Raw genomic sequence first — 13,213 nt, 5'->3', positions numbered from 1 at the left:
AAAGATGCTGAGAGACATATTGCACCAAGGGGGACATTTCGTGAAAGTAAAAAGCCGAATAGGTACCAAGGGTACTTAATTGCCATGAGCACCGTTGTTCAATCTGAGCCTTGCGCATTCGAAAAAGTTGTGAAGCATCAAGTTTGGAAGGATGCTATGAATGAAGAGTATGAGTCGATTATGAAAAATGATGTCTGGGATGTGGTCCTTAGACCCAAGGACAAGTCTGTTGTCACCTCGAAATGGCTCTACAAGATCAAGCATGGAGTTGATGGAAGTGCTGAAAAGTTCAAAACCAGGTTTGTTGCTCGAGGCTTCTCTCAAATGGAAGGTGTGGACTACGATGAAATATTTGCACCAGTTGCCCGATATACCACCATTCGTTTGATTATAGCCCTTGCTGCCTCGCAAGGATGGAATCTACATCAGATGGATGTCAAGACCACCTTCTTGCATGGTTCAATTAAGCGGGAAGTCTATGTAGAACAACTTGAGGGGTTCGAAGTTCAAGATCGTCAAACACATGTATGCAGGTTTAAGAAAGCCTTCTATGGGTTGAAGCAAGCTCTTCGAGCTTGGTATGAGAGGATCAACAACTATCTGAAAATAAAAAAGGTAAGGTCAAAGCTAAGAAAATGTAGTTGACTCCATTCAAAAAACTTTTGGCTGCCTATATTTATGATTTGGGAACTTTTAAGGAAATGTATGATAAGCTAGTTGGGATGTTCAAAGTGAACATTGCAAATCAAATCCTATTTCTCAAAAACAAGTTGAAGGATATCGGGATGGATAAAGGGGAGTCTATCCAATCTTATTTCACGAGAATAACTCAAATCAAGAATGACTTACTATCTATTGGAGAATTTATTTTTGACAGGCTCTTGGAGGTCTTCCAAGACCATGAATTGTGTTTGTCACCACCATTCTCAACAATGACAAGATACCTAGCTTGGATGAGTTATTGGTTAGATGCACTCAAGAGGAGATAAGGATGATGGAGAGAGATACATCCAAAAATGGAACTGAGCTTACTGCTTTCTTTGCTCGTGCAAAGGGGAAGAATGATGCTGGTCCAAGCAGATAGGGCCAAGGATCTAAGAAGGGATTTAAAGGAAGAGGCAAAGGAAGATGCTACAATTGCAATAGGTTCAACCACTATGCTAGAGAGTGCCCTCACAAGAAGAATCCTCCAAGGGATGATAACAACAAAAATAACAACAATTACAAAAACAATGGCAATCAAAGGAACAACAGGTATAATAACAAAGGAAAGAGGAATTCTTCAATTGCTCGAGATGGAAATGGTCGACCTCCCAAAAGGACAAGAAATGCCAGGTATGATGAAAGTAATGTTGTAGAAAAACAAGATGAGTTTTATCTTATTTCTGCTCTATCTACTGCCTCTCCTCCGGATACTTTGGATCATTGGTTGATTGATAGTGGAGCCTCAAGGCACTTCACTGGATACAAGGAGGCCCTCTCAAATTTAGTTGAGAAGAAAAATAATCTAAAGATTATACTTGGAGATAATGCCACTTACCTCGTGAAAGGGATAGGAATTGTCACACTTCACTTGAATTATGGTTAAACCATACATCTACAGTAAGTGCTGTATGTGCCTGATTTGATGAAAGAACCTGATGTTTATTTCTGTGATGGAAGATAAAGGCTTCAAGGTAGCATTCATTGATGGAAAGGTACATATTTGGCATAGAAACCCTAACGATGCATTTACTCTTGTATTTAGGGTTGATGGTCTCTATCAAGTTGGTGGAAATCCTTTGGGAGCTTTGGCAAGTGATATTTCTCTTTAATGTGAGATATGGCATCAAAGATTTTCCCACTTACATTACAAAGCTTTACCTAGGGTAAGGAAGATGGTCACAGGGATGCATGACTTTCATATGAACCATGAAGGGGTCTGTCAAGGTTGTGCAACTGAGAAACATATAAAGGGACCATTCCCTTCTAGTGAAAGTATGACAACTGATATTCTTCAATTGGTCCATTCTGACCTATTTGGTGTCCTGCCCGTAACCTCAATGGGAGGATACATATATTATGCAATCTTTGTTGATGAATTCTCACGTAAAACATGGATCTATTTTTTGAAGAGGAAGAATGAAGTGTTCAAATGGTTCCGTTCTTTCAAAGCATTGGTGGAAAATCAAACAGGGAAGAAGATCAAGACGTTAAGGATTGATAATGGGACCGAATATGAATCAAATGAATTCAATGACTTTTGTAGAGAGGCTAGCATTAAGAGGGAGACAACTGTTCCATACACTCCAAAGCAAAATGGTGTTGCTGAAATAAAGAATCGAACGATTATGGAAGCCATTCGTGCCATGATCTATGATCGAGGTCTACCGAAGTTATTATGGGGAGAAGTTGCCAACATTGCAGTATATGTTCAAAATAGGAGCCCTCATCAAGCCTTGGATTTCAAGACACTCAAGGAATTCTTCACTGGTAATAAACCTAATGTTTCTCATTTTAGAATCTTTGGCTGTCCTGTGTATTTTCATGTGCCTAAAGAGAAAAGGAATAAGTTGGAAGCTTCTAGGAAGAAAGGTATATTCGTCGGCTATAGTGAAAATACAAAGGCATATAGAATTTATGTACTTAGTCAAAGAGATGTGGAAGTAAGCCGAGATGTTACCTTTGATGAAGACACTGCGTACGGGAAAGCTAAAGATCTCCCCATCTCAAGGAAGGACGATGATGATACTGCTAAATCACAAGAAAAACCTTCAATGGATGAGCCTATGCCTGATGTTGACGGCCCAGTGGATCCTATTGATCCACCTCTTGGTGATCCCTCTACCTCAAGGAAAAGACCACTATGGCTGAAATATACTCTCGAAGATGCTGAAGCTTGAAAGACATGTTGACCACTGGAGTGGCACCTGATGATTATATGAAGACTCCATGCCCAAGGATGTACCAAAGGACACTTGTACCATCAGATATCATCAGTCAACAGAGTTTTTAAACTCTACTTCTATTTTTCGTCATTTTTCTTGTACCCAGATTCCACACCTTGCGAGGAATTGTAATAAGTGATACTAGTAATGATGAGTTTTGAGTTTGTAATGGGCCTATGATGTTTGGACTCGATCAGCAAACGAGTACACCTTGGAGTGTTTTTTTTATCTGGTTAATTATCTCTTCTTTTTTAGAGGCAGATAATTTTTTAGGTTTTTGCATTCACTTTTTACCTCAAAGCCGGGGTGACAGTTTGAAGGTTGAGCCTCTAACACATCTTAGTGTCTAGAGTCAATGTATATTACCATACTAAATCACACAAAATTTCGTGGAATTTGATTAGGTCTAGGTAGTCATTTTTTAATTTTTTAGGTTTTCTACACTGGGAAATTGCTCATAAAATTGTAGTTGTAATGTAATAAGTGATGTCTAGAGAAGTTGTATGGAGTATGAGTAATAAAATTTGCACCTCTCACCCTCAACTTTCTACTATGACACTTTGAGGGGTTAAAAATGTGTTTTGAACCCTCAAAACTCACTTTTTCTAAGTTTAGTGGGAAATTTGGCAATTAATTAAGCCAAAAATTAAATAAATGGAGAAAAATAAATATCCACACATGCTAAATGTTGTGGAAATAAGGTGGAAAATTATGGAGGAGTTAAAGTGAAGTCCCAAGGTGATGTGGACTCCTAAAATCAAGGAAAGGACATGTGCTCAAATAAAATTGAATTTTTGGCATTAAATGAGAAAGCTGCTTACTTGGAAATTCGAATTTATGAAGTTAATGCACATTTGGGAGGATTTGAGAGAATATTTGGTGGAGACTTTTGTGGGAAATTGTCCCCACATGGGTTACCACCCATCTACACTTGTCATTCCATCATAAAATTCAAATTTGGCACATAAGGGAAGAAGAAAATGATGTCCACTTGCCAGAACTCGATTTTTACATTTGGCATCGGAGCTCCATTCAACAAATTTGAATTTCTCTTTGGGATTGTTACCTCATGCCATTTGTCATTGTTATTCTTCATTGAGATTTGCTCCCAACTCTTTATATAATAGAGCCATGGGCTCTCATATCATGATGTAATACGAGCTATTGTGGCTATCTTGTATTGGCAATTGATTTAGGAGTATGCTTTAGGTGTGGAAATCTCTAGTTATTTTCCAATAAATTTCTAGAGTTTTTTTATCATTGCTTATTTGCTAAATCTATATGGAACTAATGTTTGATTGAAGTTTTGTAGAGGAAAATTTTGTTGGGATTCAGATATCAAGTGTGAGGGGAAATCTTTGGAGAAACCAATCCACTCTTGACACATTTTCCAAAGAGCTTTCGTTGGTTCTTTGAATTTCCATAGTTTTATCTTATGAAGTGACTTCTTGCAGAGATTTTTCTTGGACATAGCTTGTGTATAAGCAAATACTTCTAAATTTAAATCTCTTTTAAAAATTGTGTTTTCATTGATTTATTTAGCTATTTGAGAGCATTTTCCATGCTAGGCAAGTGATGGGGTTCAAATTTCATTCCCATCACTTGATTTGGTTTTGTACATTATTTTATATCATACTTGTTCATTTTATATGCGTTCTACACTAATTTTGTCTTGGTTTTGCAGCCCATAGTTGGAGTTTTGTTGGAGTTTTGACAACAAGTGCCTTGAGGAAAGACCATTGAAAACTCTATCTTTCTTGTAGGACCTCTCAAGCACCCAAGATCTATTCTAAGGAGGCCGTTGACACTAGGAGTTACAAAGAAGGCTAGGCTGTGGGCCTTTGGGACCTTGTAATTTTATGATTTTAGAAGGACTTCATTGCCCTTTGAGGTTGCTATAGTTTGGAGGGATATTTTAGCTATTTCTAGCTTGCATCTTGTACAAACCTCCTTCATCTTTTGGGCAGCCTTTTAAGAGACTTTTACACCATTGTAATATCTTAATAAAATATATTTTCTTTTTGTGGGAGCTTGGGTTTATCCAAGGCATCCTTTCTCCTTATTCAGAAGGAGGATGTTGTGTGGGTGGATTAATTTTGGCATCTCATCTTTTCTAACTTTCATTTTTAGCTCATTTTGCATGCTCTAAAATTAACACAACCTCACCATCACATTTCAATTTCTAAGTTGGATTTTGTTGCAAGTTTCATTTGATGCTTTGCTTTTCATTACTTTTGTTTTGAAGTATAAGTTGATACTTTGCTTTAGAGCAACTCATTTCTTACATGCAAGTATCTCAATTTGTGTAGCAAATTTAATTTAGTTGTCTAACATTTTCTCTCTTTACAATTTGTCTCACTATAGGCTCATTTGTGGTTTGCTCATTTACTTTCAAAGCATACTTTACAAGCAAACATTCATTTTTTAGCTTCATCTCATTTTCAATTGCTATAAGTTTATGGTTTGCGACATTTACTTGGAGCAATTTACAATTCCATTTATTTATGAAGCTTATGTTTACATGTCTTGTACAACTTTGAGATAAAATTTTCAAGTTACATCATTGTGAGCATTTCCATCTACTTGAGGCAATTTCCTTTTTTGCAAAGTAAACTTACTTGCATCACTTTAATTCACTTACAAGCTAATTTCCTTTTTCCAATTGAAGTTACATTTGCAACTTACTTTGAGCATTATCTCATTTCCATTATTTTGAAGCATTGCAAATCTCATTGGGAAAACTTACTCACATATCATTTACAAATTCTAGCATAGTTTACATTTTAACTCAATTAACTTTCAAGCGTAAGCTTGGTTGATAGAAAGTATAGGGAAAAAGACTTTCTTGGAAAGTTCTTCCATTTGGTACGAAGTAAGGTAAAAGCGTTGCGACCCTGCAGTTATGAAGGTGGCTTGTCCCCTTGTGGGAACGAAGACACACGCTGACTCGTAAGACTCAGGGGACGGGTATCATTTATGACACCTCACCCCACTTTTTACCTTTTTGGTAAGAGGTCAAGATGAGGACTTTTCATTTAGATTAGGCATTTTAGATTAAAAATAACCAAGATTAATTGCATTCAAATCTAGTATATCAATTCATGCTAATACATCTTATGATTTCACTTGCAATTGTCCATTTTACTTGCCATTATTGAATATTTTATGTTGGCAAGCATTGTTTCATTTTCCTTTTGCAAGTAGAACACTAATTGCTTTGCCTTTTGCAAGATATTTCTATATGGTTTTATTTAGGCATTGATTATATTTTAAAAACATTTTATATGTTGAATATCGTTCTAACATCTTTGTCTCCATTTCAGGATTGTTTTGCTTTCGTCGTTGGAAGCATTTTACTTTTGTTTTGAGCAAATGTATCTTTCATTCTTGTTGAGCAATTTATCTTAAGGTACTGGTTTTATGGTTTTATTATGTTAATGATTTTTATTGCTTATCATATTTTGCTCATAATTCTTAAAAGTAATCCATTTTCACTTTAAGATCTCTCCTAGAACCTCACATTTCTTTTATCTTAGTTTTCCATATTAGGAACTACCCCCCATAGCTAACTTAGTAGATAGCTTAAACAGAGAGGGGATTTAGTGTGACAACCCCTCCTCTTAGTTCCCTGCCACCAACCACACCTTGTGGGGTTGAAGGCTTTTCTCACTGACTTGTAGGTAGCTGTAAGTGGCAGGGTCAACAAGACATACTGTTCCAAGAGGGACATTTCACGAAAGTAATAAGCCTAATAGATATCAAGGGTACTTGGCTGCCATGAGTACTATTGTTCAAGCTGAATCTCACACGTTCGAAGAAGTCGTAAAGCACCAAGTATGGAAAGATGCGATGAATGAAGAATATGAATCAATCATGAAAAATGATGTCTGGGATGTGGTGCCGACCTAAGGACAAATCCATGGTCACCTCAAAATGGCTGTACAAAATTAAACATGGAGCTGATGGAAGTGCTGCAAAATATAAGGCCAGGTTCGTAGCTTGTGGCTTCTCTCAAAAGGAAGGAGTGGACTATGATGAAATATTTGCACTGGTTGCTCGATATACCATTATCAGATCTATAATTGTTGTTGCTGCTAATCAAGGATGGAGCTTACATCAAATGGACGTCAAGACTGCTTTCTTGCATGGGTCACTTAAGGAGGAAGTCTACTTGGAACAACCTTAGAGGTTTGAAGTACAAGATCGAAGGTCTCATGTGCAGGTTGAAAAAAACCCTCTATGGGTTAAAGCAAGTCCCTAGGGCTTGGTATGAAAGGATTGTCAGTTATCTTGTGAAGCTGGGATTTACTAGAAGCTATGTTGATCGAAACTTATATTTCAAGGTTGAAAAGGACATGCCACTTATTTTGGTCCTTTATGTTGATGATCTCTTTCTGATTGGTGCAGACTCCCTCATTTATCAATGCAAGAGGGTGTTGACTTCCGAATTCGAGATGAAGGACTTAGAAGTTAGTACTGATGACAACAACAGGATATATAACCCATGACAATGAATGCTTGTTATTTTTGACATGTAATTATTCACCCCACCCTCTAGCCTACAGGCAAGGGTGAGATAGTCCTCATGTTTAATGCCTCAAACAACAATTGGCTCACGGGGAGCGAACTTGTCACAAGTGAGATTTAAACCTGGGTGGCGAGGATAACAATTATACCTCTCGAGTCTCAACCACCTGTGCAAGACTCAAATGGCATTAACATTGTTTTCATGTGGCAACTTGCAAATTAATGGGGACACAAGCTGAAGGTTTCATTATTGATACAAATAGAAAGGGAAAAATTCGAAGGCTGGAAATGTCAACATTGCAGAAGAATGTCGTCGAAACAACCAAGATTTGTTTATTGTTTAATTCAAGGATTATCTTTTTTAGATTTTATGATGTCCACAATTTGTGTTTTAGACTGATCTTGGAGATGCTTGGCCCAGGAAGAATTGAGGCGTAAGGATAAAGATGTCCAGCAATCATTCTGATGCCTGCTAGGGCCTGAGAAGAGACATAAACATCCAAACAAAGGATGCTGATCTTGATAGAATAAATAGATGCTCTGTTGTCATAGAAAAATACACAAGATTGTGCTCATGGAAAGCTTGCATAATCCTCGTGCTCACAAGTCTAGAGATCCATTCTAGAAGACTGAGAGTTTAGATTCCCACACTGGAGAATTGATTCTGAAAACCCATGTTAAAAGATCATTGCTTCCAAATGGACAGACCTGAGAAGAAGTTACTAATCAAGATGTGATGATATGTCATGGCAGAGATATATCAAAGGGAACGACAAATCATGAATGTGGTTTATGCTAGCAATGCTAGGGCACAAATCTTTCAGGAAAATTACCCTCTGCTAATCTAAATGTCAAGGGAAAAGCATTTGAGGAGAGGAGGGCATGCTTGGAACCCAATTTACGACTTCGTGGACCAAAAGTTATGCTTCTGATAATCATCTTCAAAAAATGATTGTGAGGTTAGCCTGTTTGCTTGTTTATGAATTCCAGTGGTGTGTTCTCTTTTGTTCTTCTACATCAGTAGTGCATTATGAGAAAGCCCACTTTGAAATCTCTGTTGAGCTGCTCAACATCATCCTTTTGTTTTGAAATTTTTGATATTATTTCTATATTCTTCCTGTCAGCCTCAAATATTAGGAGAGTCGCTGCTGGTTGTTTCCAAGCTCCTCCCAAGGTCACTTGACCAGGCCTTCTTAGCTCTGGACATTCCCTAAACATCATCATCAGGTGGTGTATTGGTGCCTTTGTAATTTTCACAGCTGATGATAGTTCTTCTCCATTCTTTACTTTATCTCTTTCTAATGATATGTAATGGCTCTATATTTTCTTTGTTGTATTAGTTTGTCAGCTTTTATTTTCTGCTTTTCGGGGTACCCTTCGGCACTCTTATGGTTGATTATAAGTTATTGTGCTTCCTAGCCCATTGACTTACTGTTTTGGTCATTTAACATTATCTTTATCTTTTTATTGATCAATTACTTACATGTGTTTGATTAATGCTGTTATGCAGTTTAGTTGACAAGCATTTTTTATGTTAAGTGGTTTGATCTATCATTCATTTTCTTGTATTCCTTTCCTAGTTTTATATATGTCGAATTCATAAAATATTGGATTGGTTTGGTATTTTACTTTGAATAAATGAGTTTTTTTGTCCCTTTCATAAGATGGATCATGTTTGGTTGCAGTTGTATGTTTAATGGCCTTTATTTGTTATATCAAAATTCAGAAGAGTGTTCTCATGTGTGAGTTTGCAATTGACAGGCTTCATATCATTTCCAGATCTTATCCTGCAGTTTGAGAATACTTGCCGAGAGGTTTCTGAGCTACTTAGGTAAGTTCTTCTATTGCTTCATTAAAGATGTAATAGTTTAATATAAATCTGATAAAAAGTGATTCAAGGTTTTTAATCCCAGGAGTGCATCTTGAAAAATATGACGGATAAAGTATGAAGACTAATGTTTGGTTTTACACTGGTGTGGCAATGTAAACATTTCTCTGGATTCCCATGTAATTTGGTTCTGAATATTTTTATAATAGCAAATATTTTATTATCTTGGAGCTGTGTGGTTTTGAAAGAGATACTGTTACATCTTGTCTCTGTATGTGAATAAACCACTGAACTTATATCAATACGCGAAATGGAGTACTTTTTCGTCAAACAGATGTGACATCTGTTGAAAATTGGAGTAGCTATGGTCCTAATTTCATCATTAAAATCAATGGAGGAAATTTAATTTTTGACCCTTGACCAAGTATACCTAAAAAATTCAAGTTGGCCTCAAGTAAAAAATTGACCCTCCAAATTAACATATAAATTGACCTTGTTGACCTCTCATTTGGACCTGACATCAAGCATCAAGTCATCTCTGAATTTACAGGTCAAGTTCAAATGTCCGAAGCGGAGAGAGAAGGTTCTGTTTTGACATGTGGTGACTTTCTGTTTTGGGCTATTCTGACCTGCGTTGGCTTCTGTTGACTGATCTTTTCTTATGCTGCTTTGACAGAGATCTTGGAGGGAGACTTTGACAGAATTTATTGCTGGTTTGACCAAAATGTTTTGGGAACTTTGACTAGGTTTGACCACAGGTTTATTGTGGAAGTTTGGCCAAATTGCAGAAGGATTTTGTCTCTGCTTTGACCAAGTTTGACTAACGAAGGAAGGCCGAGTTCTCTGCTGGTTTTTATTGGCAGTTTTACTGTTGACTTTGATTAGTTAGGGCAGACCGTTGACTGCTGTTGACTGTTCCTCCACAGGCCAAAAATATTGCAGACTAGTATTTTGACCAGATTTGACTTTATCCCTCTTCATTGGATTGATTTTGTATTGGTTGTCTTGGGAAGTCAAAGGTTGACTTTGACTGGTTCTTGGATGCACTATTGAACTGATTTATCTCATGCTGAACATTGATTGACTAATAGAAGAAGAAGAATTGATCAAAGGGTTTCCCCCCTTGTGGGGTTTTTCCCTGGTCTTTGACCAAATCTCTGTCTCATTGTGCTTGGCTATCTTCTATTGTGCATTTATTGTTTACTGTTCTATCTATAATTGCTTATCTGTTATTGGGGTGATTGAAATTGGAAGAAATTGTTTAAAGTGATTATAGCAACATAGAACATTGTGGAAATTAACATTTGTTTTAGAGTTGAGGTGAAGAGTATCCTAAGGAGACCAAAGAGCACCCCTTGGAGACAATCTTGTTACTGTTTGGTGATAAAATTTCGAGGCAAAGATGTCTACCTCCTATTTCAAGATTGAGGAGAAGCTGAATGATGCCTCCAACTTCACAGCTTGAAGGGCTAGATTGGATCTTACACTTGAAGAGAATGATGTGATGGAATATGTGCAGGGCCAAGTAGCTGAACCTCCAGAGAATGCCAATGCTAGTGCCATGTCGAAATACAAGAAATGTCAGATCGAGGCCAAGAAAATTATTGTTGACTCTCTTAGAGATCATATCATTTCTTATGTGCCCAGATGAAAAAGGAAATGTATGACAAATTGATTGGGATGTATGAGGTCATCAATCTTACCCAAGTCATTTCTTTGAAGAGTCAACTCTGTGATATGACGCTGTCTAAGTCGGAATCTATTACAACCTACTTCATGAGGATCTCTAAGATAAGGGATCAACTTCTTTTTACTGGAGAAATTGTATCTGAGAAGGAGCTTGTGCATATGACTCTTGATGGGCTCCCCATGTTTTGGGAGACCTCCATTAATAGCATCAGTTGCAGGAAGGAGCTCCCGTCATTTGATGAACTCTTGGGTTTGTGCACTCGAGAAGAATCTAGGCTCATTTCCAGATGGAGAATTCAGAGATAAGATGAAGAAGAACCTACAACGTTTGTAGCCAATGTCAAGAAAGGAAAAGGAAGACCGTTCAAAGGGAAGCCAAAGAAGCCAACCCCATCATTCAACAACCATTGAAGGGACATTTCAAGAGTCCAATGCTATAGGTGTGACAAATTTGGTCACATTACTTGAGATTGTACTGATAGAAGAAATGCTCAAAGGCCTAGCAGCAACAATAATAATGGCAACAACGACTACTTTGACGATAGAAGGAAAAGAAGAGGCACTGCAATCCATGCAACTGCTGAAGAGCCTTAATGCCCTCAAAAGAGGACTAGAAATTCGAGGTATGCTAATAATGTTGCAAGTTCTCGATTTGAATATGTTTTTGTTGTTGGTCTTTCTAGCTCTTCTTTGGATCACATAGATAGCTGGCTGTTTGATAGTGGGGCATCTAGACATTTCACTAGGTATCATGAGGTCCTCTCAAATTTGGTTGAGAGGGAGTCAAATTTGGAAATTATATTTGGAGATAATTCTACTCATGATGTCAAAGGGTCTGGTTCTGCTTCTTTTCATTTGAATTATGGTCAAACCATTCTTTTACATGATGTGTTGTATGTGCCGAGCCTAAAGAGAAATCTTGTCTCCATCTCTACCATGGAAGACAAGGGGTTTAGAGTTGCATTCATTGCTCGAAAAGTCGTTGCTTGGCCAAGGAATTCTAGCATGAGGGCAACATTCACAATTGGTGTCAGGGATGATGTCCTATACAAAGTTTGTGGACATCCAATTCAAGCATTGGTCCATGATATTACAAATCAGTGTGAACTTTGGCACCATAGATTTGCTCACCTTCATTATAATGCTTTGCCTATTATGAGCAGAATGGTTATAGGGATATCCAGGATGCAAGTTGATCATGAAAGTGTATGCTAGGGATGTGCCAGTGGGAAGAATGTCAAGGGACCATTCCCTTCTAGTAGTAGTAGATCTAAGGAGATCCTTCATCTTATTCATTTTGATCTTTGTGGGTGCCGGTGAAATCTCTTGGAGGATATTTATACTGTGTGATATATGTTGATGATTGCCCTCGTAAAACTTGGATCTTTTACTTGAAGGCCAAGGATTAGGTTTTTGAAAATTTGATGTATTCAAGGATTTCAAGGCTCTTGCAGAAAATCAAACAGGAAAGAAGATCAAGATCCTGAGAACAGATAATGGAGGAGAATATACTTCAAATGAGTTCAAAGACTTCTGCAGACAAGCTGGGATTAAGAGGGAGGTCACTGTTCCATACAACCCTCAACAAAATGGAGTTGCTGAAAGGAAGACCAAGACCATCATGGAAGCTGCAAAAGCCATGATTCATGATCAAAAGCTTCTTATGTTTATATGGGGATAAGCTACAAATACTACTATATATGTCTAAAATAGGAGTCCTCATCATGCCTTGGGAAACAAGACTCCTGAAGAAGTATTTGTGAAAATTCCTAAGCCAGAATCCCTACTGCAGCAAACTAATGTTACTTGTCCTACTTGTAAATTCATGCAAGTTATTTACTGTGCTCTACAGTAAATATCGAAGCAAATACATCTGCAACCTTCACTTAATTAACATATATGCGGAAACAAAATACTGAGCAAGAAAGAAAAATACAACACATAGGACATAGTTATTTTTGGACAAATAGTCCCCGGAAAAACCCAATGCGAGAAAACCAGTGCAGCAACTCTGAGGGTTTTATTATTATGCAGGAGAAATTTTGAGTACAATTCTAGGATGCTCAACTAGCAATCCGATATAGAGAGAATACTGAACAAAAGACTGGTGAAATGATCTCACCATGTCACTGGAGAATCAGTGACTGATCCTACTGCTCTGGAGACTTTGCGTCACCCTCTGCTTGGCCACTCAAAACTGCGCCACTTTGGGCAGTTTCTGCGTCACTGCTCCTGGGTATTA

The 13,213-nt window shown here is 37.5% G+C and overlaps 1 protein-coding gene across 1 annotated transcript in view; it reads left to right on the top strand.

Annotated features, from left to right (window-relative positions):
* Nucleotides 1-13,213, top strand: part of LOC149230005 (nuclear pore complex protein) — a 396,423-nt gene that overhangs the window by 34,259 nt on the left and 348,951 nt on the right. The window contains exon 3 of the mRNA XM_089381174.1: nucleotides 9,216-9,285. Coding sequence (XP_089237300.1) covers nucleotides 9,216-9,285 — 70 coding nt within the window. The remainder of the gene's footprint in view (nucleotides 1-9,215; nucleotides 9,286-13,213) is intronic.

Source organism: Pinus tabuliformis, chromosome J, assembly GCF_031772625.1.
Source record: "Pinus tabuliformis cultivar Carrire ecotype Pingquan chromosome J, CPIR1, whole genome shotgun sequence".
In the NCBI taxonomy this organism is placed as follows: domain Eukaryota; kingdom Viridiplantae; phylum Streptophyta; class Pinopsida; order Pinales; family Pinaceae; genus Pinus; species Pinus tabuliformis.
This window is presented reverse-complemented; position numbering and strand designations above follow the sequence as displayed.